General features: G+C 30.2%; 3 protein-coding genes across 3 annotated transcripts in view; 1 reads left to right on the forward strand and 2 right to left on the reverse strand.

The window, feature by feature from the left end:
• Nucleotides 1–171: 171 nt before the first annotated feature.
• Nucleotides 172–2328, reverse strand: LOC140919958 (protein FAR1-RELATED SEQUENCE 8-like). The gene is made up of 4 exons (XM_073367243.1): nt 1568–2328; nt 1156–1463; nt 446–687; nt 172–198 (listed from the first exon to the last, which is right to left on the reverse strand). Exons 1-4 carry the CDS (start codon nt 2263–2265, stop codon nt 172–174), a joined length of 1275 nt encoding a protein of 424 aa, XP_073223344.1. The 5' UTR covers nt 2266–2328.
• A 5105-nt stretch (nt 2329–7433) lies between these two features.
• LOC101494780 (alpha-L-fucosidase 1-like) lies at nt 7434–10693 on the forward strand. Its single transcript, XM_004496592.4, has 3 exons — nt 7434–8083; nt 8176–8415; nt 9784–10693. Exons 1-3 carry the CDS (start codon nt 7536–7538, stop codon nt 10472–10474), a joined length of 1479 nt encoding a protein of 492 aa, XP_004496649.1. The 5' UTR covers nt 7434–7535; the 3' UTR covers nt 10475–10693.
• LOC101494461 (cytochrome P450 704C1-like) overlaps nt 10577–12820 on the reverse strand; it is a 3214-nt gene continuing 970 nt past the window's right edge. The window contains exons 2-6 of the mRNA XM_004496591.4: nt 12327–12542; nt 11963–12253; nt 11544–11864; nt 11076–11279; nt 10577–10876 (exon numbers count right to left, since the gene is read on the reverse strand). Of these exons, the coding sequence (XP_004496648.1) occupies nt 10688–10876; nt 11076–11279; nt 11544–11864; nt 11963–12253; nt 12327–12542 (1221 nt within the window). The 3' untranslated portion in view covers nt 10577–10687. The remainder of the gene's footprint in view (nt 10877–11075; nt 11280–11543; nt 11865–11962; nt 12254–12326; nt 12543–12820) is intronic.

Consider the following 12820-nt stretch of genomic DNA (forward strand, 5'->3'; position numbering starts at 1 on the left):
TTATTCAGCGATTTATTCAGCGATTTATTATTCATCTGCCAATCATATCATTTAAAACAAAATACAACTCAAAAGTATCAATCATCTGCCAATCATATCATTTAAAACAAAATACAACTCAAAAGTATCAATCATCTGCCAAAGACATATAATCTGAATTATTTTCTAAATCTAAAGAACCCCAATGTTGTAGACGTCCTGCATAAGCGATAGCCCATGATGTAGACTCATCGCTACGATGCTTCTTCCAATGCCATGCAAGTGGTGGTAACGGACATGCAGATTTCAATTTAACTTGAACCCAATGATTTTCGTTAACAAAACCAATGCTGATAACACGATCACGTGACAAATCTCCATTATGTGCACCCCTCAATGGGAAAAAAGTCAAACAAAAAGTTTTTGCTAATGTAACAAGAACGAGATTATATTTTGTTGCTATCACGTAACCCATATCAGGAATGGTCATCCACTTCTCATTACCTTGGTTTTCCAACTCAGTTACAAGTAAAGACTCTGTCACTTCTTGCAAACGTTCCTTGAATAATGCAGCATATAAATCAGGTTTGGACTTAATCTCTGTATACAACTGCCGACGTATAATGCTCCAGTATTCTTCACCATAACCAAGTAAAGCAGCAATAGCACGATATCCACAGTTTCCATCTGCTTTAACATTAACTATGTCTTCAATATATGGATGAATTAAAGAAGGAAACTCGTGGAAATATTTTTTAACCTGGTGGGAGACTTGTTTGGATGCTTGATGGGAGACTTGTTTGGATACCTGCTGGGAGACTTGAGTATCAACATGCTCAAAGTATGATGGGTCGCGATATACGTCATATCCCTTCGGCTTATTGCCTTTTTTCTTAACACCACCTTTTGTTTTGATTTTATCCACTGGTGCACACATTGATGTTGTCTCCGGATATGCTATTTCACGCAACTTGCTCTTTAAAGCCCTTCTTCCAGCAATATTAAGTGTTTTCCATTTTTTCCAAATTATATCCATCTCCGATGTAATGTCCAACTCTGAATCATTTGTCAACTGGTCATTCTCTTGATCACTATTCAAGGTTAATTTCCTCCAATGTATATGAACAGCATCTAATGGGATTGGAACACCTTTCATCTTGTATCCTGCTAACTCACATGCACAAGGTAATCCATGAGTCTTTCTAAGTATACAACAACACACATCTTTGTCGTTACCGACATAACTGACTCTCTTGTATTCTTCAACAATATCACCTAAGGCTTTCTTGGATACCACCCAAGTCAATTTCTCAAAGAATGGATTGTTGTGTATATGCTCTTTGCGACCTTTACTTATCTCAAATGAACCTTTGATCTTAATAATTTGAAACTTCAACATGTCATTCATACCATTCCATGCCTTACAAAAATCTCCTTTACTGTGTTCCAAAAATCTCTTCAATGACCAATGAGCAGACTCAACCCTAATATTTAAACAAAAAAAATACAAAATGTGAAGTAATGATCATATATCATGCATAAATCATATATCATATATCATACAAAATGTGAAATTTTAATGACATACCTATTAGTCGTAGTATTTCCTAGATGCAATACTCGATTGGTCCATGCTTCAACAAATCTTTCCTTATGAGGATTCAACCATGTGTCTCTGACGTAGTCAAAGAACATAATATTATCGACACATGCTTGCTCAAATACTTGCAAAAGTTCCTCGTACTCCTTCTCTTCAGAACAATAAACAATTTTCCTCCACAACTCAAGAATGGGTTCTTGCATGTCTTTCTTTAATATATACTGTTTGCATTTGGCTCCAACATTTTTGTTAATATGAAGTTGGCAAAGTAAATTTGTTGAAGATGGAAATACAACTTTAATTGCATTCATTAAAGCCAGTTCTCTGTCAGTCACAATCACCTGAGGAAATGGCGTGTTTGAAAAAAACAACTCTTTTAACTTCTCCAATGCCCACCAAAAGTTGTCTTGACGTTCAGAATCCATATAAGCAAATGCAACATTAAATGTCAACCAAGTTGAAGTTACACCAACAATTTCAAACAACGGTAACCTATACTTGTTGGTTTTGTAGGTGCTATCCATGATCAATACAAGAGGGAACATGTTAAGCAAAGTTATGGAATCTGTGTGCGTCCAAAACATATCCCTCACAACGTTGGAGTCCTCATGAGTCCTACTCCAACAAGTATATTTCTCAGCTTCAAGTAACTTCAACAAATGTTGCATATCAGTTCTAGGTCCCATCAAATTCTTCCTGTATGTACTTCGTCGCTTGTAAATTTGATAGATACTAGTCACATTCTCCGTATCTCGATCTCCCAAAGATGACAAGATATGTCTCGGTGCAACGTGATACTTTGTCAACTCGTCAACATGTTTCTTATCTTCTTCTGTTAAGCGTCCCATAAATGCATTATTCTCAAAAGTAGCTACTAACTCATGGTTGTGAAGTCCACAGATTAAACTAATAATCCATCCTTCATCATTTTTCAGTGGTCTCGCTTTAAGTTTAAACGGACATCCACACTTTTTAGTTGAAGTACCTGTGTCATATTTATTTGACTTATATTGCCCACCTCTATCACAACCAAGAATTACTTTTGACTTTCTTCCTCTATTTCCAGTCTCTACGTCTGATCGAGTAATGATAACTGCTACTCGATTTTGTCGACCTATCTCTCTTGCCCATGATATGACAGCTTCTCGTGACTCAAAAATTTGATCAGTTGTAAATGCTTCAGTTAAATCTATAAATACTGGTCGTGTGTTTTCCATCCCTAGTTCAAAAAAACAATTCAAATAAAATAACAAACAAATTAAAAGTATATTCAAAAAAAAAAAAAATTAAGTACCGGATTTTTGAAATTTCCGGGTTAACTACCGGAAATTTCAAAAAACCAAATTTCCGGTGAACAAAAAATGACTACCGGATTTTTCAAATTTTTTGAAATTTCCGGTAGCTTCCGGAAATTTCAAAAATCCAGTATTCAAATTACAACTACCGGAAATTTCAGTTTCCAAATTTCCGGTAACAATTATAACTACCGGAAATTTCGATGCAACTTACCGGAAATTTCAGCAAGGTCAGATTTTAGAGTAATTTTTTTTAACTGCTCGTAAATGAATTTTTTAGTGATAAAATTGAATTTTTAACAAATTGGGGGGTATAAGTTTAAATGGGGTGTACAATAGCCAATTATCCAATTTCTTGTGACCCACTGTTTGAGAAATCAAAAGCCCATTTTCCAAATTTCAGCCCATTCTCCAAAATTACGTACGGAACATATCGGATAAAAATAAAATAAAAAAATATAATAGATTTGCAAGACTTTCTTTCCTTCTTCCAAACATTCCCAAAATAGTGTTTTTTATAAATTTCTATAATACATAATTTGAATCGGTATATTTAATTTTTAAATTAATAATTAAATAATTTTTTAGGAGAAAATATTTCTTTATATAATTATAATAACTAAATATTATTTATTAAGAGTTAATAGTAAATTTTAATTATTTTTATGATAAAATATAAAAAGTTAATATAATATTTATATCTAATTAAATGATATTTTTTCTTATAATTTTTTTATAAAATACAAAAATCAATATCCAATCATTTAGTTTATAAAAATAATTGTTAATTTATTAATTTATAAAGTAAATATACCAAAGCTTTTTAATTTGTAAATGTGCTATAGAAGTTTTTTTTTTGTTGTTGAAAAATTCCCAAAACAGTGTTAATTAAGGATGATAGACAGGGAAATTGATTATCTCATATCGAAAAAAATATAAAAGAGTAGTATTTTAATCTCAACTATTTAATTTTCTACCTTTATTTTAAACTATAACTAAATGGTTGGAATTAAAACATTACTCTTCATTTTTTTTTTTTAACATGAGGAAATGGTATAAGAGAGGAGGGAGTTTTTAAAAAATAGTGCAAGGATTCAAGTTTGTTATCGGTTTTTTGACAAAATCGTGGATAACAACTATGACTTTATATGTTTTTAAAAGAATTCGTTACTACCATTAACAAATTTGACGGTGGAAGACAGGCATGGTTTGTTTCTTTCAAAAGAAAATATTTAAGTCGTTGCTTTCATACACAGTTTCAATATCTTTTTAGAAAAGTTGATGAAATTATTATTTACATGTGCCATCATATATATATTTTTTATTTAATTGTAGTTTTAGTGATATACTTTTATCAATTATCTTACAATTTTAATCTTTTATTATGATTTTTAATTAAAAAATAATGATGTGATATATCTTAATTAACATGGCATATAATATAATATTATAAAATAATTAACGTTTATAAAACTACAAAAAAAATCTTTAAAAATTTAATTTTTAAATTTGATTTTTTTTATAATTTAATTAATGACAAATAAATAATTAATATATCTAAATAATTATATATCATAAAATCGTATATCATATTATTTAAAATATGTCAAATAATTATTTTTTAATTTAAATATCTGAAGGAGGAAATAAAAATATCGACTTTTAAAATAAAAAAAAATTAATTATGTGAGTTTAATAAAAATATATAAAAGAACTAAAACAGTAATTAATCTATTTTTTTCAATGCCAAATCCTAATCTTAATTACATCACAAACTTTAACGATTAATAAATTATTAAATAAAATGATAAAAAAAATATTGCACACAATTGAAATTTTCTACTTGCATTCAACATTAAAATTTATACATTCACTCTTTACCTGGACAAAAGGATTTTTACTAAACCCCTCTCATCTATTTTATTATGTATTCTAGTTATTTTCTGATACAATTACTGTGTATTTGCATGCTACGTTTAGCTTTTAGAAGATAAATAAAAAAATAAAAAAAATAACAATTACACATTTTTTATGAAAAATTAAAAGATTAAGTGATTAATAGATCTCGACAACAAATTAAATAGTGATACATCTTTAATTACATAGTGAGGTATTTGTCAAATATCAACAACAAATTAATAGTTACTATAATTTAAATATATGACTAATTATACTATGATTAATTACACTCAATAAATAGTCATTAAATATAATAGAGTCTCACATCTCACTGAACAACCACTCAACACAACAAATCAATTTTAAATGTCACTAATCAAAAATTTTAAGACAATGATTTTGTGAGAGTTGACGTCTGTACTAAAGACCAAGCAAGTGATTTCATTGCCACCCTTTATGCAATATCACATTATTTTTCATCGGAAGTGCTATATGGCACGATAACCTATTCACCCCAATTGAACAAGCGCTTTGCTTTGCCTATATAATTTTAATGCTTATTATTTTATGGTAATCGTTAAAATAAAGGAGAATTAAAAATAAACATTATTTTACTAAAATAAAAAATACAAACCAATTCATTACTGTAAGAAAATTATTTCAATGTGATGAAAGTTCAACTAAAAATACTAGTTCACTAGGTGGAAGAATACTGTGACTTTATTACCATATTGAATATTTTTATGTAATTAATACGAGTTTTTTCACATCGTCATACTCTTTAAAAGTTGAACACTTTTATTTAGGTAATATGAATTTTTTTACAGTGACACTTTTTAAGAGTATGATATCTACACAATTTTCACTCTATCAATAGAGACTTGATGGTAGTTTTTTTATTGCTCCATTCACTTAATCATTATTCGGTGGAGTATCTTAATCCAACCTATAAATGCTCCTTTCTATAGCTAGTCTTTTATATAAGTGACTCTCATTAAAAACATCAATTATTAGCATTTAAGGCCATGAAATAAATCCAATCTAATTAAAAGACTAATTCATTAAGTAGGAGAATTTAATGATTTAATTATTACATTGAACATTTTTATCCATTTAATGTAAAACTCTCAATGGACATTTCAATGGACATTATTCTACCAAATTCCGTGATCTAACTCCTCTTTCTAGACTCAACTCTCTTGACTAGAAATATTAAAATACAGTAGCCATAAAAATCAACATTTTGCCTAAAAAAATAAAAATACGTTGAACCAAAATAATAATATTTTTGTGGCTAACTATACGAAAGGAACGGGCAACAAACATAAATATGATGGAGAAATCAAGGATAGTGCCATATACCAACTAACCAAAAATAATTCGGACATTTTAGCATTTTCTATTTTTCCGTTGTATCCTTGATTATATCTCTTTTAAATAATTAATGAAAGGATTTTAATTTGTTTAAGTAAAAAATAATACTTGTAACTAAATTCCTAACATATACTTTTCAATATAGTTTCTTTAATTGAAAAAATCCAACAAATTTTATCAAATTTATGTGAAATAAACATGATTTAATAGAACCATGTAAATTTTAATAATTCAAATAAAATATTAAAAAAATATATATTGCTAACATTTCTTGAATAAAAAAAAAAACCATTCCTTCAAATTAAAACTTAAACACGTACGTCATATCTTTATTTTATTCAAAATTAAATTTGAGTTAATTTATTTTTAAAAGATTTAATCTGTTTTAATAAATCAATAATGGTGATACATGAATTTGTCTCATGGGTTACCTTAAACACCCCGCACAAGCCAGCGAAAGCCACGCATAGAAGCAAGCTTTTAATTTTATACTCGTGGGCTGTGAACAGAAAAATCAACCCGTGAATTATTGTAATGCATCATGGTATTGGATTATGACCACCACAATCAGACAAGTATCATATACATAACACATGTGACAATTTTATCTTCATTATTTTTTATGGGAAATAGATAAATTTATCTTTACTTCTCGTATTTGTTGGTTTATATATATATATATATATTTTACACTAAAATACTCCATTCCCAAATAGTATTAGTAGGAAGTCGTTAGTGCGGAAAAAATTTTGATTACCAGATTGGAAAAGTTTTTTTATTTTTTGTGTGTGCTTATTTTAATAATAATTATTAATTATTTATAAATTAAAAATAATTAAATTAATAAATAATAACAATAATAATAATAATGCTTTAATAAATAATAAATATTATTATTAAAAATGATTATAGTTAAAAATAATTAAAATTAAAATGATAAATTATATTATAAATTTCAAAGAAAATACATTAATGCAAGTTGTGAAATTGGATCCTCCGGTAGTGTGTATGAACTTAGTTACTTTAATGTATTTTGTTTTATGTTATTAATATAATTTTGTTTTTATCTTTTTTAATGTACTTTTTTTGAAATTTATAATATTATTAACTATTTTTAATTTTAATTATTTTACTTATAATCATTTTTAATAATTATAATAATTATTATTTATTAATGTATTATTTATTATTATTATTATTTATTAATTTAATTATTTTTAATTTATTACATAATTAATAACAATTATTAAAATGAGAAGAAAAAAAAGAATATATAGAAAAAAATCCTTACTTCCCCTTTGTCTTGCCTCCAATTAGCAACATTTTTCAAGTCTTGTTCCCATTCACTCTCTTCCATCACCATTAGCAAAAGAAGAATCAAGAGCACCATGACTAGACCATGTTTCACTTTTTTCTTATTTATTACAATACTACTACAACTAAACAAATTCTCCATTTCTTTGTTAGAACAAGTACCAAGTCCACCATTACCAATTCTCCCACTCCCAACATATTCTCAATTAAAATGGCAACAAAGAGAAATCATAATGTTCCTCCATTTTGGTGTCAACACATTCAGTAACAGTGAATGGGGTACAGGCCATGAAAGCCCATCAATATTCAATCCAATTGGGCTCAACACTACCCAGTGGGCCCATGTGGCAGAAGAAGCAGGAATTTCATTGATGATATTAACTGCTAAACACCATGATGGATTTTGCTTATGGCCTTCAAAGTACACCAAACATTCTGTCATTAGTAGTACATGGCAAAATGGTAAAGGTGATGTTGTTCAAGAGTTTGTTAATGCAGCCACTGATAAAGGAATAGATGTTGGAATTTATCTTTCACCATGGGATAGACATGATTCTAGATATGGTCATGATTTGCTTTACAATGAATATTATTTAGCTCAATTGCAAGAATTGCTTAAAAAGTAAGTTTCAATTCAAATTACTCTTTTGTTACACAAATTTTTCAATGCATGTTTAGATTTTTTTAACACTTTGTTTGTATTCATTTTTCTAGATATGAAAATGTAAGGGAAATATGGTTTGATGGAGCAAAAGATCCATCGGCACAAAATGTATCATATTACTTTACAGATTGGTTTGGTATGGTGAAGGAGTTACAGAGTTCTATCAATATCTTCTCTGATGCTGGTCCTGATGTTAGATGGGTGGGAGATGAAGATGGGGCTGCAGGGGACACGTGTTGGTCTACCATTAATCGAACTTCTTTATCAATTGGGAGTCCAAACATAACTTCGTAAGTCTTTTTATTTAGCAAAAGCATGCCAAAAAAGTTGCTGTTTTTTATTTACACTGAACTCTATATGGTGACATAGCTAGAAATTAGAATATGATAAGGTACGGAATGTGAGGCTTGAGTGCTAAGTCTTCTTTATTAGAAAGAAGAATAAAAAAGGAAGTGCATACTCTCCACTCAAAAGGAAAGAGTAAAGAAACTGCATCCTTTTTGTGAGCTGTACTCCTTCTGTATCAATCAACCATCCTTCCGGACTGCGTTTTCTATAGTACTCACACACGCACTTTCGTGTAGTAGTTGATCTTAGTCGTTGATTTTAGATTACACACTTCGGATCATACAATCGATTTAACTGTGTCAAACGATCTTATACGTTAATCTAAATCCAACGGATGAGAGTTGTAGCAGGGAATCGGATTCCCATCCAAAGCAATAATTATGTGGATTACCAAACTCCTTTGTCCCTCATCCATAAATTAGGTGTATGTTTAGATGAACCCCAACTTTCGCAAAATTACATTGATACTAATTGCTTTTGATAAAATTGCGGTGGTAAATTATGATTTGAAAATCTCACTGCAAATACAGATGATTTCATGGTGAAATATGCACAACCACATATTGCGCTATGTATCAAGTATTTAAATTATTACAATTAGTTCCAAACAAGTTCTTCTATCTAATAATTGTCGAAATGTTGTTAAAACCCTAACATGGCGTACATTTTATTTTTTTAGACAATAACTAATACAAATTAGTATTTTTTTTTCATGTATATTCTTTTATTTTTAAAAACTTTCTATTGTACCCTACATTAAAATTTATATACTAAAATGTCTTTTTTTTTTCTTTTTTTTTACCATGCATCCCCGCCTAAGATCACTTGAAAGATGATTTTTTTCTGCATTAAGAAGTCGCATCTCATGGATGCGACCATCTATAACCTTCGATTTGATCTTAACATCTCAGACTCTTAAAATAAAAATTAAAGGTTATAGATAGTCGCATTCTTAGGATGTCATCTCCAAATATAGAAAAAAACTCATCCTTCAGGTGGTCGCAGGGACGGTCATACGACCTCCTAAAGGTCAAAAAGAAAAAAAATAATATTTTAATAAATAAATTTCAATATAGAGTATAATAGAGAATTTTTTTAAAAAATAGAATATTTTTCTCCAAATGATACTCGTGTTTATCAAATAATAAAATATTTAATTGAATCGGAATAAAATATCTCAAAATGCATGACAAATCACCACTTCCCATCAAGAACAATTATATTAATACACATACACCTAGCATACCAATATTTTTTTTAATTATAGTTTTGAATTAGTAATTTGTGGGTTGTTGCTTATCACAATGCAGATATATAAACACTGGTGATCCAAGAGGAACGGATTGGTTACCAGCAGAATGTGATGTTTCAATTCGTCCAGGATGGTTTTGGCACAAATCAGAATCACCAAAAAAGCTAAGTGAACTACTTGACATTTATTACAAATCCGTTGGAAGAAATTGTGTTTTACTTCTTAATGTACCTCCTAATACAACTGGTCTTATATCTGAAAATGATGCTCATAGATTAAAAGAATTTAGAAGTGCAATTAATACAATATTTTATCAAAACATAGCTGAAAGTTCTTATGTTAAAGTTAGTAGCCAAAGAGGTGGAAAAGAAGGAGGGTTTGGACCAGAAAATATGCTAGATAGTGATCATTTATGGTCATATTGGGCCCCAAAAGAAGATAATAAGGAAAATGACCATTGGATTGAAATTTGGGGTAAAGACGATGGAAGGTTAAGATTTAATGTGATTAGAATACAAGAAGCAATTGGACTTGGTCAAAGGATCCAACGGTATGAAATATATGTGGATGGTAAAGGGATAATCAAAGGGACAACAATTGGTTACAAGAGGCTTCATAGGCTTGATGGAGATGTTGTGCATGCACATTTTGTGAGAATTAAATTCATAGAGGCAAAAGGAGTGCCTCTTATTTCTTCTATTGGTTTGCATTTTGATCCTTTCTGGCACTCAAGGTTTACTCCAACCTGAAGAACTTTATTAATATTATTTACATAAATAAATATGATCAGAGAAATGATAACAAGTGTTTTTTAAAGACACTCGTTAAGTAGACCGAGATTTCAAACGGAATTTTATCAATAATATAGGAGTTTATTTTATTTATATATCATGCACATGTTGATTGTAACTCTTTACATAAAGAAGTATTTCATCCATGTATTGTGGCAAATGTGTAGGCCATTAATATTTGTCTCTCTGAAACGCATACACATGCAGGCCACCATCCATTTGTAGAGTGAGCGTGGTTCTATATCTTACCAATTTATTTTGGTCTGCTAATTTGAAGCTGTGGCTACCTAACAGGATTGCAGCAAATACTTTCATCTGTCTGTATGCAAACTCCTTGCCAAGGCAAATTCTTGGACCCGCCTATTTATATAAATTAAAGATCAAATAAAGTCAAACTGTTTTTATATAAATTATAAACTAATTTCATAAATTATCCCGGTGAACTTATGAAAATAAGTTGAAAACAACTTATGAAATATTGTAAATTGTTCGTATAAACTCTTTCAAATGTTCTAAGATTATTGAAATTTCTTAAACAATACTATAGAATGTTCCATACCTGGAAGGCTGTAAACTTAAAAGGGCTTTCTTTCTGAAATTTTCCATTTTCATCAATCCATCTCTCTGGCCTGAATTTCTCAGCATCTTCACCCCACAAGAATTTCATCCTTCCCATAACATAAGGTTGAAATGACACAAGATCACCTTTCCTCACACTAAATCCATCTGGCCACTTGTCATCTGAAAAACAATACTTGCTTTCCTATAAACAACACCATAACATAAAACTTGTTAGATGATCAAGAAATAATTACCGACACTAATTCACGTCTTCTAATCCTGATATGTTTCTTCTAAAGTGAACAACTCATGTAAAGTGAGTAATATAGATTATCGATGATTGATATCACATGCAGATGCATAACTAATCATGTGTGTTTTGAAATATCAGCTTTATTTTTCTCACTTTATAAGAGTCAAATCCTTCGAATCAATGTTTGATGTTTAACATAGCGTTATATATTACCACTGGAAGGGCTGGATGGAGTCTGAGTGTTTCAGTCAAAGCTGCATGCAGATACTGCATCTTTTCCATGCTTTCTTCAGTTACTCTAGCTGCAAGTTCAGCAATGGTTGATCCATTTTCTACTTTTGTTGCCTCCCTAATCTCTTGTGCAATCTTTTCCTGCACATGAGGGTTCTTGCATAGTTGGTAAAGAAACCAGGAAAGAGTGATTGCTGTTGTATCTTTCCCTGCAATGACAAAACTCAAAACAATGTCTTTAAGGTACTTTGGATCTGTCTCATTCAATTCTAGAAACCTTGATAAAATGTCTCCTTTCAAATCCTGTAAAACATACAAAGTTTCCAACGAATTAGCACTAGTTAGTTCTGCAAAATTAAGAAAAACAAACAGTAAGCAATAATTCTAGTAGGCGTGCTCACAAGTGAGTTATCTTGTGGCTTTTGAGCTTGATCAATCTTGGTTCTGATAAGTTTATACACGTATTCGTCGATCACTCTTAGGCTTTTCCGAAGTACTGCTTCCGATCCGATGTTGAGGAACCGCTGAACCTTCCAAAAAGAGTTAACATACCGAAACATGAGAGCAGCACTTGCTTCATCAAAAGCATTGGAAAATTGTGTGCCTTCTCTATAGGTTCCACACATGGTGTCAAGTTCTACACCAAGGATAACCTTGAACACAGAATCTAAAGTTGATTTCATGAACAGGTCCTGCAAATAAGAAAGATTGTTATTATTATGGAGAATAGAAGAATTTTCTACAATTTATCAGACAACATGTTACCTGCAGCTCAATGATATTGTTTGATTTTGCAGCTTCAGACACTATTCCTGCAAGTTTTACTGCATTGGAGTTGAACACTGAGCTGCTGAAATCTCTCAATAACTTAGTTGAGAATTGATAGCTTGCTGATTTCCTTTGATGTCGCCACTTGTCTCCATCCACTGTGAATATACCATCTCCTAGTAGATCTGTCAAGACACTGTGGTGATACCAACCCTGCAATAGATGTAGGTGTTTTTAGGCTAAACAGATAAATAAACGCTCACAAGAACATAAACAATTGTACCTCTGTCTCCCTTAGAAGAGTGAGTGTTGTAGTTTTCAATTATACATCACTTAGTTACTTATTAGGGAATATGAGTCATAGTCAACCATACATTTATATATATATATATATTATCGTGGCCAAGTGCTTTGCTTTTCATTGGACAGAAAAACACCATATTACATAGTACATAAGTAATTAAGTCACTAAATAGTAAATATTTTCATGC

This window comes from Cicer arietinum, chromosome 4 (assembly GCF_000331145.2).
Source record: "Cicer arietinum cultivar CDC Frontier isolate Library 1 chromosome 4, Cicar.CDCFrontier_v2.0, whole genome shotgun sequence".
NCBI classification, from domain to species: domain Eukaryota; kingdom Viridiplantae; phylum Streptophyta; class Magnoliopsida; order Fabales; family Fabaceae; genus Cicer; species Cicer arietinum.

Coding starts and splice junctions, on each gene's coding strand:
- LOC140919958 (XM_073367243.1), bottom strand. CDS start 2,265: ATGGGACCTAGAACTGATATGCAACATTTGTTGAAGTTACTTGAAGCT. Junction 1,464..1,567: donor GGAAATACTACGACTAATAG/GTATGTCATTAA, acceptor TTTAAATATTAG/GGTTGAGTCTGCTCATTGGT. Junction 199..445: donor CCATTCCTGATATGGGTTAC/GTGATAGCAACA, acceptor TCGCTTATGCAG/GACGTCTACAACATTGGGGT.
- LOC101494780 (XM_004496592.4), top strand. CDS start 7,536: ATGACTAGACCATGTTTCACTTTTTTCTTATTTATTACAATACTACTA. Junction 8,084..8,175: donor TTGCAAGAATTGCTTAAAAA/GTAAGTTTCAAT, acceptor TCATTTTTCTAG/ATATGAAAATGTAAGGGAAA. Junction 8,416..9,783: donor GGGAGTCCAAACATAACTTC/GTAAGTCTTTTT, acceptor ATCACAATGCAG/ATATATAAACACTGGTGATC.